The 13,894-nt window shown below is 33.3% G+C and overlaps 1 protein-coding gene across 1 annotated transcript; it reads right to left on the bottom strand.

The window, feature by feature from the left end:
• Positions 1–2,746: 2,746 nt before the first annotated feature.
• LOC142161947 (uncharacterized) lies at positions 2,747–8,551 on the bottom strand. The gene is made up of 6 exons (XM_075218195.1): positions 8,162–8,551; positions 7,174–8,014; positions 4,575–4,693; positions 3,835–4,207; positions 3,269–3,501; positions 2,747–2,959 (listed from the first exon to the last, which is right to left on the bottom strand). The coding sequence occupies exons 1-6, from the start codon at positions 8,549–8,551 to the stop codon at positions 2,747–2,749; spliced, it is 2,169 nt and encodes a 722-aa protein (XP_075074296.1).
• Positions 8,552–13,894: the final 5,343 nt, after the last annotated feature.

Raw genomic sequence — 13,894 nt, 5'->3', positions numbered from 1 at the left:
CTTTTTATTTTTTATTTTTTGTGTAAGAGCACGGGAGAAGAGAGATTTGGTTTTGTAGGGGTCATTTTTCCTATTCAAATTGTAAGTAGGCACATTTAATTATTTTTTGGAACTCTATACTTAAGTGATGCAATTTGAAATTGTAACGAGTACTAGAGTGTAAGTTATTTACAAGGACTAATATTTTAACTTTTTATTATGACGTTTTTTATTGAAGAGCTTTTTCTTTTACTCTATTTTGATGCAAATAATTCATGATCTCTATGCTTGCATCAACAAATGTTGCTTAATATCTAAAGCATTTCATAATAAACTGTAATCAGTTTCAAATTTCACGAATTTTGATGTCATTAAAATCCTTCCTTTTGTGATTACGTGGTATATCTATCAATGGATATAAAAATATTTATGGCTAATCATTGATGAATTATAAATTTAAATTTCATAATTGCGTAGGGAGTATAATTACTTCTTCTTCAATAAATTTCCAACTTTTTATCCCAAAAGAAATTCTTAATACTTATTTATGTAATTCACTGATTTTTTTAAAAGGCCAAAAATATCCTTAAACTATTTGAAATGGCTCATATTTATCCTCAATTTGTTTTTGGTAACAAAACTATCCTTGTCGTTTATGTTTTGGTCGACAAATACCCGTTAAAATGTTAGCCTTGCCACTGGAGTTGACATGGCAATCCAAGTGAGTTAAATTTGTTGACGTGACCGTCCACCAAGGTAGCCCAAACATAGCAGAAATCTCCTCTATGCTTTGTTCTTCCTTGTTGACCCTTAATTTCAAAACAGAAATCAGAAATTTGAGTTGCTCTTCGGTCTTTGAAACTCCAATTTCGAAGTGTGCTGAAGATTGTTTGAAGTTGTACCTGTGTGTTGAAGGATCAAGCTCATTGATTTGGTTTTAGGGTCAACAGATTTGAGGTTGAAATTTTAATTCAAATGGTTGATTGTCGTAGGAAAACTTGTGTAGCCATTCTTTGTGTGTCGAAATTCGAAAATAGCAATTGATTTGAAACTTTCTTGGTGAATTTTTTTTAGTTGTTGTTGGGTTATTCAAGTGCAAAAAATTTGTGTCAAATTTGAAGAGATTTAATTGTATGTTACTGTAAATTGCTTGGATATTGCGGTTGAAGCTGAAAATTAAACTTTAACAACTGATTTCTTAGTTTTCAGATCTGAGCTAAAACCTAAAAACAAAAATCATGGAGGAGTACTTAAAAGCTTGAAAATCTGAAAAAAGGTTTTGTAAATTTTTGATTGGTTTGATCCAAATGTTACTAGGGATTGTTGGAGTTGATGTTGTGAAACTATGACAGATAAGCATCTAAAAATTTTGATCAAACCAATCATAAATTCACAAAAAGAATAATGGAGTTCTTTAATCAAATCATAAACCCCAACCAAAAATTATTTTGGTATTTTTTTAATTAATTTTCTGATTTCTTTTTAGTGATTATGATTCAACAAGGAAGAATAAAGCATAAACTTTTTGTCATGCTAAATTGTGTAGGTGGACGGTCATGCATGCAAATTTAACCCAGTTGGACTGTCATGTCAACTCCAATGGCAAGGCTAACGTTTTAACGGGCATTTACATAAACGGCAAGGGTAATTTTAATACCTAAAACAAACGGAGGGTAAGTGTGAGCTATTTCTAATAGTTCAAGGACAATTTTGGCCCTTTTCCCTTTTTTTTTATTTACACTAGATGACATACCTATGCGATGCACAGGCCCAATTGTTGCTCTTTTTTTCTTATTTTCTTTCTTTTAATATTTCTTGGTCTATTGATAATTACACATTTTATTCGTCTTTAGGAAAAGAAAAAAGAAGATAGGTATTTGTGTAATAACGTATAGAACCACATTTACCTGTATTATTTTTTTATTTTTTGTGTTATGTGTATTTTAATTTTTCTGAAATTGTATTCCTATACCAATCACTTTGTAATACTTGTCGAAGTCTAACACTTTATTATACAAAGATTGTAATACTTCAAGTACAATGTTGAGTATTTCTACACAGGTTCTACACATTTTTATTTAAAAAAAATAGTTCTGCACCACCAAACTTAAAATTGATTATAAAAAAATGATTGAAAAGTCAATTAAAAAATAAGTCGGGATATTTTCTCATTGTTTAAATTGAATATATATAGTTTTGCTCTTTAGAATTTTCAATTATGTTAATGTATTATTTTTTCTGTTTATATTAATCAAAATTTGAATAATAAAGCATATTTATTTTATTTCCAAATAGTTGACGAAAAAACTTTTTTTGTTCTTTGAAATAATAATCATAATTTTTAATTATTCACAATTTTTAACAAGAAAATTTGTATTTTATGCTAGGGTGTAATATAACTTTCTTTACCATAATGTTGAATTCTTTATTGAATACAGAGGAAGTACCCAACTAACTTTAATCAAAGAGGGAAAGGTATAATCCTGCATAATGATACTTCTTATGCTGCCTAATATGTAATAAGGAAAAAAAAATCCCAATTTTTTTTTTGGTAATTAACTTTCTTTGTATTAATCACCAAAGTGAGATCATTACAAAACTATAGTCAGCATCATACTCTGCTGACTATCTCAACGAAATCACTACATCATTAATCTACTCAAAAAGACTGTACAAGCTACTACTCTCTATACTAATAAGTATTTCTGTAATTGGATTTTAGCTTTAGGCTCGACTCTAACATTACAAATATAGGCTATCTCTCAAACTATACTTTCATAGTGACGATATCTTTTTTCAAAGATACGATTATTTCTTTCCAGACATAATGCATAGGATGCTTCTGTGAATACCAGTCTGCAGATGTTGGCCTGGTTAGATTTCCCTTTTGCTTTCTTGATGATCCATTGAAGATGATGTTGCCAATTGCTGTAGTTTCTTTGATCTTCCTGAATCCATTCCCATATTCTACTCCATAATTCTGTTGCATAAGAACAATGTAAAAACAAATGATCTCTTGTTTCTAGATGTCCCTGGCATAATACACAACTTTGATCAATGTTCATTCCCCAGCTTGCTACTCTATCTTTGGTAGGCAATCTCCCATGTAACATTAACCATAGACTGGAAATAGCCTTTGGTCGAGCAGAATTCTGAAATACCAAACTCTTCCAATTCACTCTTGGTAAGTCTCCTAGTAGTTGTAGATACATATGTCTGATGGTCTTTTGTCATCCTTTGTGCTCTGAATTTGTTGTAGGACATCTCTGGAAGCTATTATTCTTCTAACCATCCAACTAGCTTGCTTTGGGATAGGCATGGTCTGAATCTGTTGATGTTTGATGTAGTAGGCATTGATCCACCTAATCCATAGTTTTTCTTTATGAGCTAAATCCCAGCATATTTTAGCAATTGCAGCCTTGTTCCAGAGCATCAGATTAATGATATTCATACCTCCAGTCGATTTTGGAGTACACATTTTGTCCCATGCCACATAGCTCTTTCTGGAAATAGTATTACTACCTGATCATATGTAGCTTCTACACATAGCATCTATCATCTTTAACACTTTAGTGGGCAGAATAAACAGCTGAGCCCAATATGCTTGGATACAAAAAATGACAGACTTGACTAACTGTATTCGACCAGCATAAGAGAGCTTTTTTGCAGTTCAAGATAAAATCTTTCCTGTGATTCTATCACTTAAGGGTTGCCATTGGATCAATACAATTTTCTTGGAAGACAAAGGGATGCCTAAGTATTTAAAAGGTAACTCCCCTTGTACAAATCCAAGATAGTTCAAAATGTGCTGCTTAACATCCTAATTCACTCCCCCAAAATACACTAAGCGTTTACCCATATTAGCTTGTAATCCAGATGCCTTTGAGAACTGAGAAAAGTATTGGTGCAGGGTAGATATAGAAGTAAGATCACCTCTGGAAAAAAGAAGAAGATCATCAGCAAAACTCAAGTGAGTTATGCCCAATTTTTTGCATCTAGGATGATATTGAAACAGCTTGTCCTTCCCCATTTCAATGAATGATCTGCTCAAGTACTCCATAACAATAGCAAACAAGAAAGGTGAGATAGGGTCTCCTTGTCTAAGACCCTTAGTAGCTTCAAAAGGTTTAGTAGTTTCTCCATTAATAAGTACAGTGTAGCTAATTGATTTGATACATTCCATGATCCACTTTATAAATTTATCAGGAAAACCAATCTCCTTCATCACCTGTTGTAAAAATATCCATTCAACTGAATCATAATCCTTTTGGAGGTCAATTTTAATCATGCACCTGGGAGATATTTGGGCTCTAGTATAAGACTTTACTAACTCATGGGTCAATATCACATTATCTTAATTTTTCTACCAGGAACAAAACCAGCTTGAGATTCAAAGATTATATATGTCATGATCTTTTGAAGTCTAGCAGCTAGAACCTTTGAGATCGCTTTATATAACACTGTACAACATGCAATTGGCCTATATTCTTTGATTGTAGCAGGTTTAGCAACTTTAGGTACTAGAGTGATGGTGGAGCAGTTGATTGGCTTAACATATTAGAAGTTAGGAAGAATTCCTTAATAGCATCTGTAACTTGTTTACTGATAATGCTCCATGATTTCTTGAAGAAGACAACATTGTAGCCATCAATACCAGGTGCCTTATCATCTCCAATAGCTTTGAGGCTCTCCAGAATTTCCTGATCAGCAACATCTGCACATAGATATTTTCTTTGTTACTAAGTTAGTCTTGGACCATTGGACATGTATAATCTGTTTATGGCTGGAAGTGATCTTGTTGTTGATCCCATAAGAGACTTGTAGAAATCCAATATCTCTTCTTTGATTCCTTCGAGATCAGTAACTCTATCTCCATATCTTGTAGTGATTTCATTGATCTATTTTCTCTGTGATCTATCTTTCATAACAGCTGTAAAATATTTTATATTATCATCTCCTAGTTGGATCCATTTACAAAACTTTGGGTAGTTTATCACACTTCAAACCACATTTGTCTCGAATAAGATGTATAGTAGACCTCAACCATACACATTCTCGACTTGCTTCATGAATAGCAATTATCTCAGCATGATTAAAAGAAGTAGCCACGATTGATTGCTTAGTCGATCACCAAGATATGACAGTGCCACACATGTAAACACATAACATGTTTGAGATCAAGTCTTGTGTGTGTCAGATAAATACCCCACATCAACATAACCAACAAGATCGGTATTGCAATTATTGCCATAAAATAAGCTCACACCGGTAATCCCCCTTAGATAATGCAATATGTGCTTGATTTCATTCCAATTTCTCCTTGAACGAAGCTATATAGCTAAGACATTAACTGAAAAAGTTATGTCATGCCTTGTAGTGTTAGCAAGATATATTAGCGCACCAATTCCATTAAGATATGGTACTTTAGGACCAAGAAGCTCTTCATTATTTTCATGATGTCGGAGTGGATCTTTATTTATATCGAGTAATCTCACAACCATCGGGGTACTTAATGGATGTGCTTTATCCACATAGAAGCTCTTTAAAATCTTTTTAGTGTATGCTGATTGAAGGACAAAAATTCCATCTTTCATATATTCAATTTGTAGACCAAGACAAAATTTTGTCTTTCCAAGATCTTTCATTTCAAATTCTTTCTTTAAACAGTCTACTGCTTTAGAAAGTTCTCCGGGAGTTCTAATGATATTTGAATCATTAACATACATGGCGATTATAACAAATTCAAATTCATATCCTTTTATAAGGACACAAGGACAAATTGAATTATTCTTATACCCTTCTTTCAACAAGTATTCTCTCGGGCGATTATACCACATGGGCCCTGATTGTTTCAATCCGTATAAGAATTTTTGAAGCTTTATTTAATAAATTTCTTGGAAACCTTAATATGCTCCAAGACAATTTAAATTTTTCAATGATATCCACTATACACATATCAAATTTTTCATATATTGCCAGATTAAAACCTGAAGTGACTATATCCACTATAAGAGAACATGTCTCCATATAATCAATGTGAGGATATTTACTAATTTTCTTGTGCCACAAGTCGTCTTTATGTCTATCGACTTGAACCTTTCGCACAAGAACACATTTATACCTCAATTGACTTTATACTTTCAGGTGTTGGATTATCCGTCCAACTTCACATTTTTCAAGTGAAGCCAATTTCATTGCGTATTTTTTATTTGGACAATCTTTTATCTGTCCAAATTTCATGACAGATTTGAGCTCAAGATCCTCGTCAATATTAATAATATTGAGCGCTACATTATGTTAACAGTATCGTCGACGAGCATTTTATAACGGTTCAATTATTACACAATAAAGACATAACTTATTGATATCTCTTTATCTCATTATTTTCAGGTACCTGAGCCTCTCACATGAGGTCTTACGAAGTGTTATGTCGTGGTGCTCTTCTAGAGCACTTGCCTCCTTATTATGACCATTTTGCCCGTCTCCTTCTTCAAGGAGTTTTATCTTTTGAACCGATTGGTCTGTTACGCTTCATGCGTGTCATAGACTCTGTCCCTCATGGACTTTATTCTATTTGGAGCATTAATAGCTGAAATATGACATTTAGCTTTGGGTCAGCAAATGCGTCTGGCAATAATTTATAAATTAATCATCACTTGAACTTCAAGTTCATATTTTCTTGTACGAGAATCTATGTGTATTCATAATAATTCATTTCACGTATCATTTCTTGTATTCATATTTTGAGTAGCTGGAGTTAATGAGAGGAATAAAACTTACCACTATTTTTCCAGTGGACTCCTCCCCCAACAACGTTAAACTCTTGAGTTTGAGGTCACTGCATTTACCAAGTATTGTTCTTATTTTTGTGTTTCAACCAACCGCTTTTCATTATATTTAATGCAATAATTTGTTGGCAGTGAGTAGTTCTTTACTTAGCTTCTTCCATCTCCTATTCTTTTCAGGGGTCCCAATTTGAAAAAGGACAATCTAAATAAGTCATCAAAATTCCTGGTAGTCTAATTTCCTTTGTCACTAGCTAGTACAACTCAACTGCCAACCAATAAGGTGTAGAGCAGTTGATTGGCTTATACATCTTAGAAGTTAGGAAGAATTCCTTAATAGCATCTGTAACTTATTTACTGATAATGCTCTATGATTTCTTGAAGAAGACAACATTGTAGCCATCAATACCAGGTGCCTTATCATTTCCAATAGCTTTGAGGCTCTCTAGAATTTCCTGATCAGTAACATCTGCACATAGATCTTTTCTTTGTTGCTGAGTTAGTCTGGGACTATTGGACATGTATAATCTGTTTATGGCTAGAAGTGATCTTGTTGTTGATCCCATAAGAGACTTGTAGAAATCCAATATCTCTTCTGTGATGCCTTCAGGATCAGTAACTCTATCTCCATACCTTTCAGTGATTTCATTGATCTGTTTTCTCTGTGATCTATCTTTCATAACAGCTGTAAAATATTTTGTATTATCATCTCCCAGTTGGATCCATTTAGCTCTTGCCTTCTGCTGCAGGATATTCTCCTCAATCATAGACCAGTTCTCTAAGTTAAGTAGAGTCTCCTTCTCCCTTTTCAACAGACTGTCTGAGTACTTATTTGAGAGTTGTTCTTGTATATCTTTAAGTTCCATTCTAGCTGCCTCAATTCTCAGTTTGATTCCTTTAAACTCCTTAACATTCAAAGCTTTTAGGGGAGCTTTCAATGCCTTCAATTTATACCATATAGATTTCATAGTACCAGTAGAGTTCTTTGTATTCCACACTTCAGTCATTATTTGAATAAATTCCTGATGATTAGTCCATGCATTGAAGAATCGAAATGGTACTTTCCCAGTCCAAGATGAGCTTGCTAGAGTTAACAACATAGGGGTATGATCTGATATTTGAGGAAGATCATAGATTGTCTCCACATGATTCCAGTTCATCATCCATTCATAATTCCGAAAAACTCGGTCAATTCTGCTACTAACCTTATCAACTCCAGGTTGTCTGTTTGTCCAAGTGTAGTATTCACCCTACCAAGGTAGTTCAGATAAAGTTGTTTGTTGCAGGCATGAGCTGAAATCCTGAGTTTCTACAAAGCTAACTGGATTACAAGACAGTTGATCACTAGTATACAATACAGCAGTAAAATCACCTGCAACCAACTATGGGCCAATGACAGTTGTAGCAATTTGTTGAAGATTCTTCCATAATTCTCTTCTTTGTTCCAGCCCATTAAATCCATAGACAACAGTCAGATAACTTTTAATATCCCCTTTTCTGCTTTGTACTAGATAGTGGATCATTTGAGGGTCATCTCTGACTCTAGTAACCATGAGGTGATTAGTGTCCCATAACAGCCATACTCTACCATTCTTAGCTTCTCTGTAGTTAGTCAATATATCCCAGCCAGATGTAATATACTTCGATATTTTTTGAGCATTTTCTTCTTTAACTTTGGTTTCTACTAGTCCTACCAACTTTATTTTGTTACTTCTAATATATTCTCTAACTTCCTTTTGCTTATATCTTTTATTTACACCCCTGATGTTCCAGAACAACCACTTCATCATTAATTACTTGTTCCACCTCTATCACTAGGTGGTATGTCATGCTTGATATTAAACATTGGCTCAAATCTATTCCTAACAGGAATAGGTGTTAATGGAGGAAAGTTTACAATGTTCAGTTCTGGACTCTGTATTGTTTTCCCTCTATCTTTCTTTCCTGCATGATCACCCTTTGGTTGAGTCTTCTCCTTAGTCTGCTGAATTTCAGCTATCTTGGTATTAGTATCTTGCTGGCCTTCCTGTTTCTGAATATGTGCAGACTCTACTAGGTTAACAGGAGCTGGTACTTTAGTTCTCCACTCTTGAGTAACTCTACCCTTCTTAGGAAGCCCTTGAATACCAGTCTTGACCTGAGTTGAGCATCTGTGTCCCACTATTAAGCATTTCTCACAATAGGCATGTTTCCAGTCATATGTTACACTATGTAGGAATTTTTTCCCATTTGGTTCCATCACCCACACTTCACTTGGTAGTTCCTGAGTAACATTAACCTAAATAAGCATCCTGGCATATGAGATTCTAGTCTGTTTTGTTGTAGATTCATCAGCAAAAATAGGCTTCCCAATCACACTTGCTATTCTGCTTAAGGATCCCACACTCCAACATGACATAGGTAATTTAGGGAATTTAGCCCACAAAGGAATGGAAGTAGGAAATTCCTCTATAAAATCAAAATTCGGGGTCCATGGCTTTAGAATTATAGGTTTACTAGCTATGGAATAAGGTCCTGCACAAAGGATTTCATGAGCATCATCCATATTCTTAAATCTGATCATATAGTAGCCTTCCTCGTGGTAAAATAAGTCAGGTTCTGGAACATGAGACCAGTGAATAGCAATATATCTTTTCATCGCATTATACCCTAGTCCATCTCCTAAAATATACGCAATCAAAGCACATTTCCATTTAGATTCTTCTTCTTCCACCTCTACCTTGTCTAATTGGACCACAGGTTCACCATCTACTTATAATGGTGGTATATATGAAAGTGACATGCCATTAGAAGCAAATATGTTCTTCTGGAATAGTGTTGTCCATGGGGCCTTAACATTTTCTTTTTGTTCATTCCTCATTACCGGAACATCCTCTTTATTAGCTAGGTTACTCTGTATCTGGATTGGAATCTGCGTAGTTACTATTCCATTGGATTGTACTTCGATCCCTTCTGAAACTACTTCTTTAGGAGATGTAATTGTCAAATCTAGCTTCTTAGCTACGTTTGATTGACTTGAAGTTGTTCCAATTGCACATGCAGCTGCTCCTTTGCTGAAATCTAAAATTTGAGCTGAACTCTGAAGTGAAGCAGGAAGAGTGGTTAATGGAGGAATTTTCTCCATTAATGGCTGATTCGTAGTTAATATCACTTCTAGTGCTGCTAATGGGTATTTCTGAGGTCTTCCCCTTCCTCTATCTCTTCCTCTCGCCATAGCTACGAGCTCGACGTACGATTAACTAACGTGCGCCGAGAGCATTTTGGAAGAAAGAGTTTTTCATGTTCTTTTTGCATAATAAGTTGTTATAAGTTTCCCAAATTAGTTGTCTTAATCTTTTGTTCAGATTATTCTCAAATAATTTTTTATAGAGGGAATCATTTTTATGCCATTTGAACAATATTCAATATTCTATAATAAAAAGGGAACTTGAAACTATATTTTTATTCTTAAATATTTTTTTTCCTAATTTTATAAAGTATTCCAATTAAAATTGAAATTTAATGAGGACTTGTATAAAATGATATAAATTGATACTAATATAAGAACACCTTAATAAAAATTTACATAATTTATTGCCTTTTTAAAAAAAAAAATCTATACCTAAAATAGTCAATAAATAAAACAAATAAAATAATACTTTCTTAAGGAGATAATAGAACTGTTATTATATATAAATGTATGTAACCATTGTATGCTTTTAACCAAATGAGCGTTGAATTATATAATTACCAAACAGATAATTTTTTCAGTTAAAAGTACTAATTGGAAAAAAAAAATTAAACTTCGAAGGTGTGAAGTAGTCTGCTTTTAAACAAATCGAAGAGTAACAATAATTAAGTAGTGCATTTAAAGAAAGATAATGGAAAGTGGGGTCCATCTGAAGAATTCAATAGTTTGGGCCACGCTACTTTTGTTTTTTCCAGTCATTAGAAAACAAAAAATCAGGCTTTTGAGCCTATTGTACAAGCAAACAATGCAGTTATATTTTTGAAATGACCATGATGCCCTTGGTCGACCTTCCCTTCTCTCTTCTATATAATAGAAAAATATCAACTATCACATTTCTAAATTTTCTTTTCTTTCCATAAAACTTCATAAATCTTGAAGGTCAACTAATATTTGTTTCAGTAAATGTAATTTGGAGAAGAAAAAGTTGACCCATTATTCAGTAATTTGTCGCCACTTGTTTTAACTTTGTTCGTCTCCTTGAAAATAAAATATTGTTTTGTGGTTGGGATTTGGGAAATACATAAAGTAGCAAATCTTACTTATGTAATTGGAACTTTCGAATGCATGTTATGTGTAGACTACCTTATTTTGTATTTAGTGAAGAAAAAGGATTAGCTGGGGCACATAAATCTACTAACGTGACAAAAAGACAAAAATTAAATTATATAATTACTGCCTTATTAAATTATATAATTACTGTCTTTCTTTTCCTTATCTTTTCACTATTTTGTTTTTGGCATATTGAGAAATACTAAACTATCTCATAAGATATAATGACAAGAGCAAAAACTCCATATTCTTGATTGTTACTTTCCATACTAGAAAATTTTCATCTCGTTTTTTACCTTAATTTGTTAGAATACATATGTTTGCGCCTCTTAAAAAATTTGCAACCTTGAATAACAGCTCTAATTATTAATTAAGAGGATGATGGTGTGCCTTTGATAAACTTCACAGCAAGTAGACAATCAATTTTCATTATTAAATCCTTATATCTAATATTTTTTATTAATTCTAACCCTTGCTTAATTAATGCTCCATAATTTTGTATTAAAATAAGAAGTAGGTCACATCTTATCTTTTTCACTATGATATGATAGGGAGAGATTTCTTTGTGCAAATTGCAAAAGCGCAAATTAAAGAAAATTAAGAAAAGAAAAAGAAAAAAAAATATTTAAGAAGAAAAGAATATGATTTTTCCCACAGCAACAGATGATTGCGTGATATTAGAGATTAGAAATCGTAAATCTCTTATGGATAAGCACTAGGAAAGAAAATTAAGGAACAGGAGAAAAAAAGAGATTAAATAGGGTAACAAATTAATGGATAGAAGTAGGGTGTACAGACCGAACCGGAAAACTGTACCAAATCGAAAAGTCAAACCAAACCGATTAAAATAGCTTAGTAGATTTGGTTTGGTATTGAGTAAAAAATTCGAACCAAACCGACATATAAATATATAATTTTTATATATACTTTTAAGATTTTATATAGAATTTTCTTTAAAAAATGTCCAAAAATATTTGGAATTTTCTTACGGGATATAATATTTAATAAAATATGAAGCGCTCCATATTTATTAACCTTAAATAATGGGTTGTATGATCAATTGCGTATCAAGTGTTACTAAAATACATCAATCTCTTTGTTTTTTCATATTCATATGTCAATACATCCCACACTTAAACCATTGCTCGTCCTCGAGCAATCAAACTACATTTTATATAGACACGACCTTTTTAAATAATTCTCCTAACTCATCACACCAAGAATATTTAAAATAGACTAAGCACAATAGTGTAACATCTTCACCTCAAGAATTGACTCACAAGTACCACGCATTATTCACAACTTACTCACTTACTCTAACATAGAGGTCCACAATATTGCCTTTCCTTCATGAATTAAGCGCCCTCACACGACAAAAGAGAGTAGTTCCACACACCATAAAAGTTAAGAACAATTAGGAACTCAAGATAGAAAGAATTCACTCACTCTCAGAAACGACATTCATGTGCCACAACAGATGCGTCATAGGCTTGCTCGTAGTGTACTACTCTACTAATCGAGCTCATTAAGTCTAGGATCAAGTAGGACTTTAATAGGTTGTAATGTAGGCTGCGGGACGGGTAGGATACATTTAGATATAAGAGTGACTACACCTCCCTAAGCACTTTAATACATACACTTTAACATTTTTAACCCCACACTTATGTCAAATCATAACTCCACATTCACATCAATATACATCAACTCCCTACTTCTTTAAGCATAATTACATCAAGAGTTGCCACTTGCAAGGAATATGTCAATACAACTATTTTTCTGTCTTTTCTTTTTCAATTCAAGTGGCTCTTAATTTTTCAAAACAATGTACATTTCTCCTTATTTCATTAGTTCCACTTCAAAAGCCAAACCAACCATCCCACACTTTAACTTTTACAAAGTTCAATTCAAATAAAGAGGTAAGGCTTGTAATGTGGTTACCAAAAAAATAGGATTATAGGTTCAAAGGGGTTAACTACGATACATAATAATTAGGCGGGTAAAATATATATATGTCTGAACAAAGAAATGTTTATATCATTTCCAAGACTAAACAAAACTACTATTTCGCGTTGCAGACACACGGGGCAAGTTCTAGATATCAAATGCAACGCACAGAATAACACAAAACCTTACACACACATGATACATAACTCACTCAGGACTGGACTCATCAAGACACTCTAGTCAAAGCAGTTAAGCAAAGTTAAGATCATACAATTTAAGGTACTTTTACAAAAGTCAAAAACTGAGCCTAAGCGTCACAACTAAAGCACTTACTATTATTAAGGCATAACAAAGTCAAGAGATATTGCTTCAACTCAAAACACAGCACAATGGCTCATATTTCTAAAAATATAAAACTAGTTACACCCGATTCAAATAAAACCCTTGAAAAAGAATCGCGACACAAAGAAAAACCAAGGGGGAGTTGCTACACTACCTACAAAAAAATCTTTTTGTCTTTTTCCTTTTGACTTAAATCCCTCAAGAAAATTATCTAATAGATCTATCGACGGAAAAAGTCCAATCTTTTTTTTTTAACTTTTAAAAAGCATTATTCAATTAAACTAACACAGTTAAAGTAGCATAGAAAGTCACTCAGACAATCTCCTCACCCCACACTTAAAATTGTGCATTGTCCCCAATGCATATCATAACTAATAAGAGGGTAAAAGAAACTCCCTGGTAGGCCAAAGGCCGACGCAATAGCGGCTCACGAGGTACTCAGTCTTCCCCCATGCATGGTCCTTTGTACGGGTACCTCACACTAGTTCCAACTATCTGGCTCACTTTTGCATATTTCCATTGGCTTTTCTTCCTATACTTATAATCCTAAAAAATAAAATAACAC

This window comes from Nicotiana tabacum, chromosome 1, assembly GCF_000715075.1.
Source record: "Nicotiana tabacum cultivar K326 chromosome 1, ASM71507v2, whole genome shotgun sequence".
NCBI classification, from domain to species: Eukaryota; Viridiplantae; Streptophyta; class Magnoliopsida; order Solanales; family Solanaceae; genus Nicotiana; species Nicotiana tabacum.
Note: the sequence above shows the minus strand (reverse complement) of the source record. Positions and strands in the feature narration are given on the sequence as shown.

What these genes read in the sequence shown, in the direction of transcription:
- LOC142161947 (XM_075218195.1), bottom strand. Translation starts at nt 8,551, where the DNA reads ATGAAGTGGTTGTTCTGGAACATCAGGGGTGTAAATAAAAGATATAAG. An exon ending in TGGAAATGATAAGGCACCTG is followed by an intron (nt 4,694 to 7,173) that starts GTATTGATGGCT and finishes ATCTATGTGCAG; the next exon opens with ATGTTGCTGATCAGGAAATT. An exon ending in CAAAGCAAGCTAGTTGGATG is followed by an intron (nt 2,960 to 3,268) that starts GTTAGAAGAATA and finishes CTTATGCAACAG; the next exon opens with AATTATGGAGTAGAATATGG.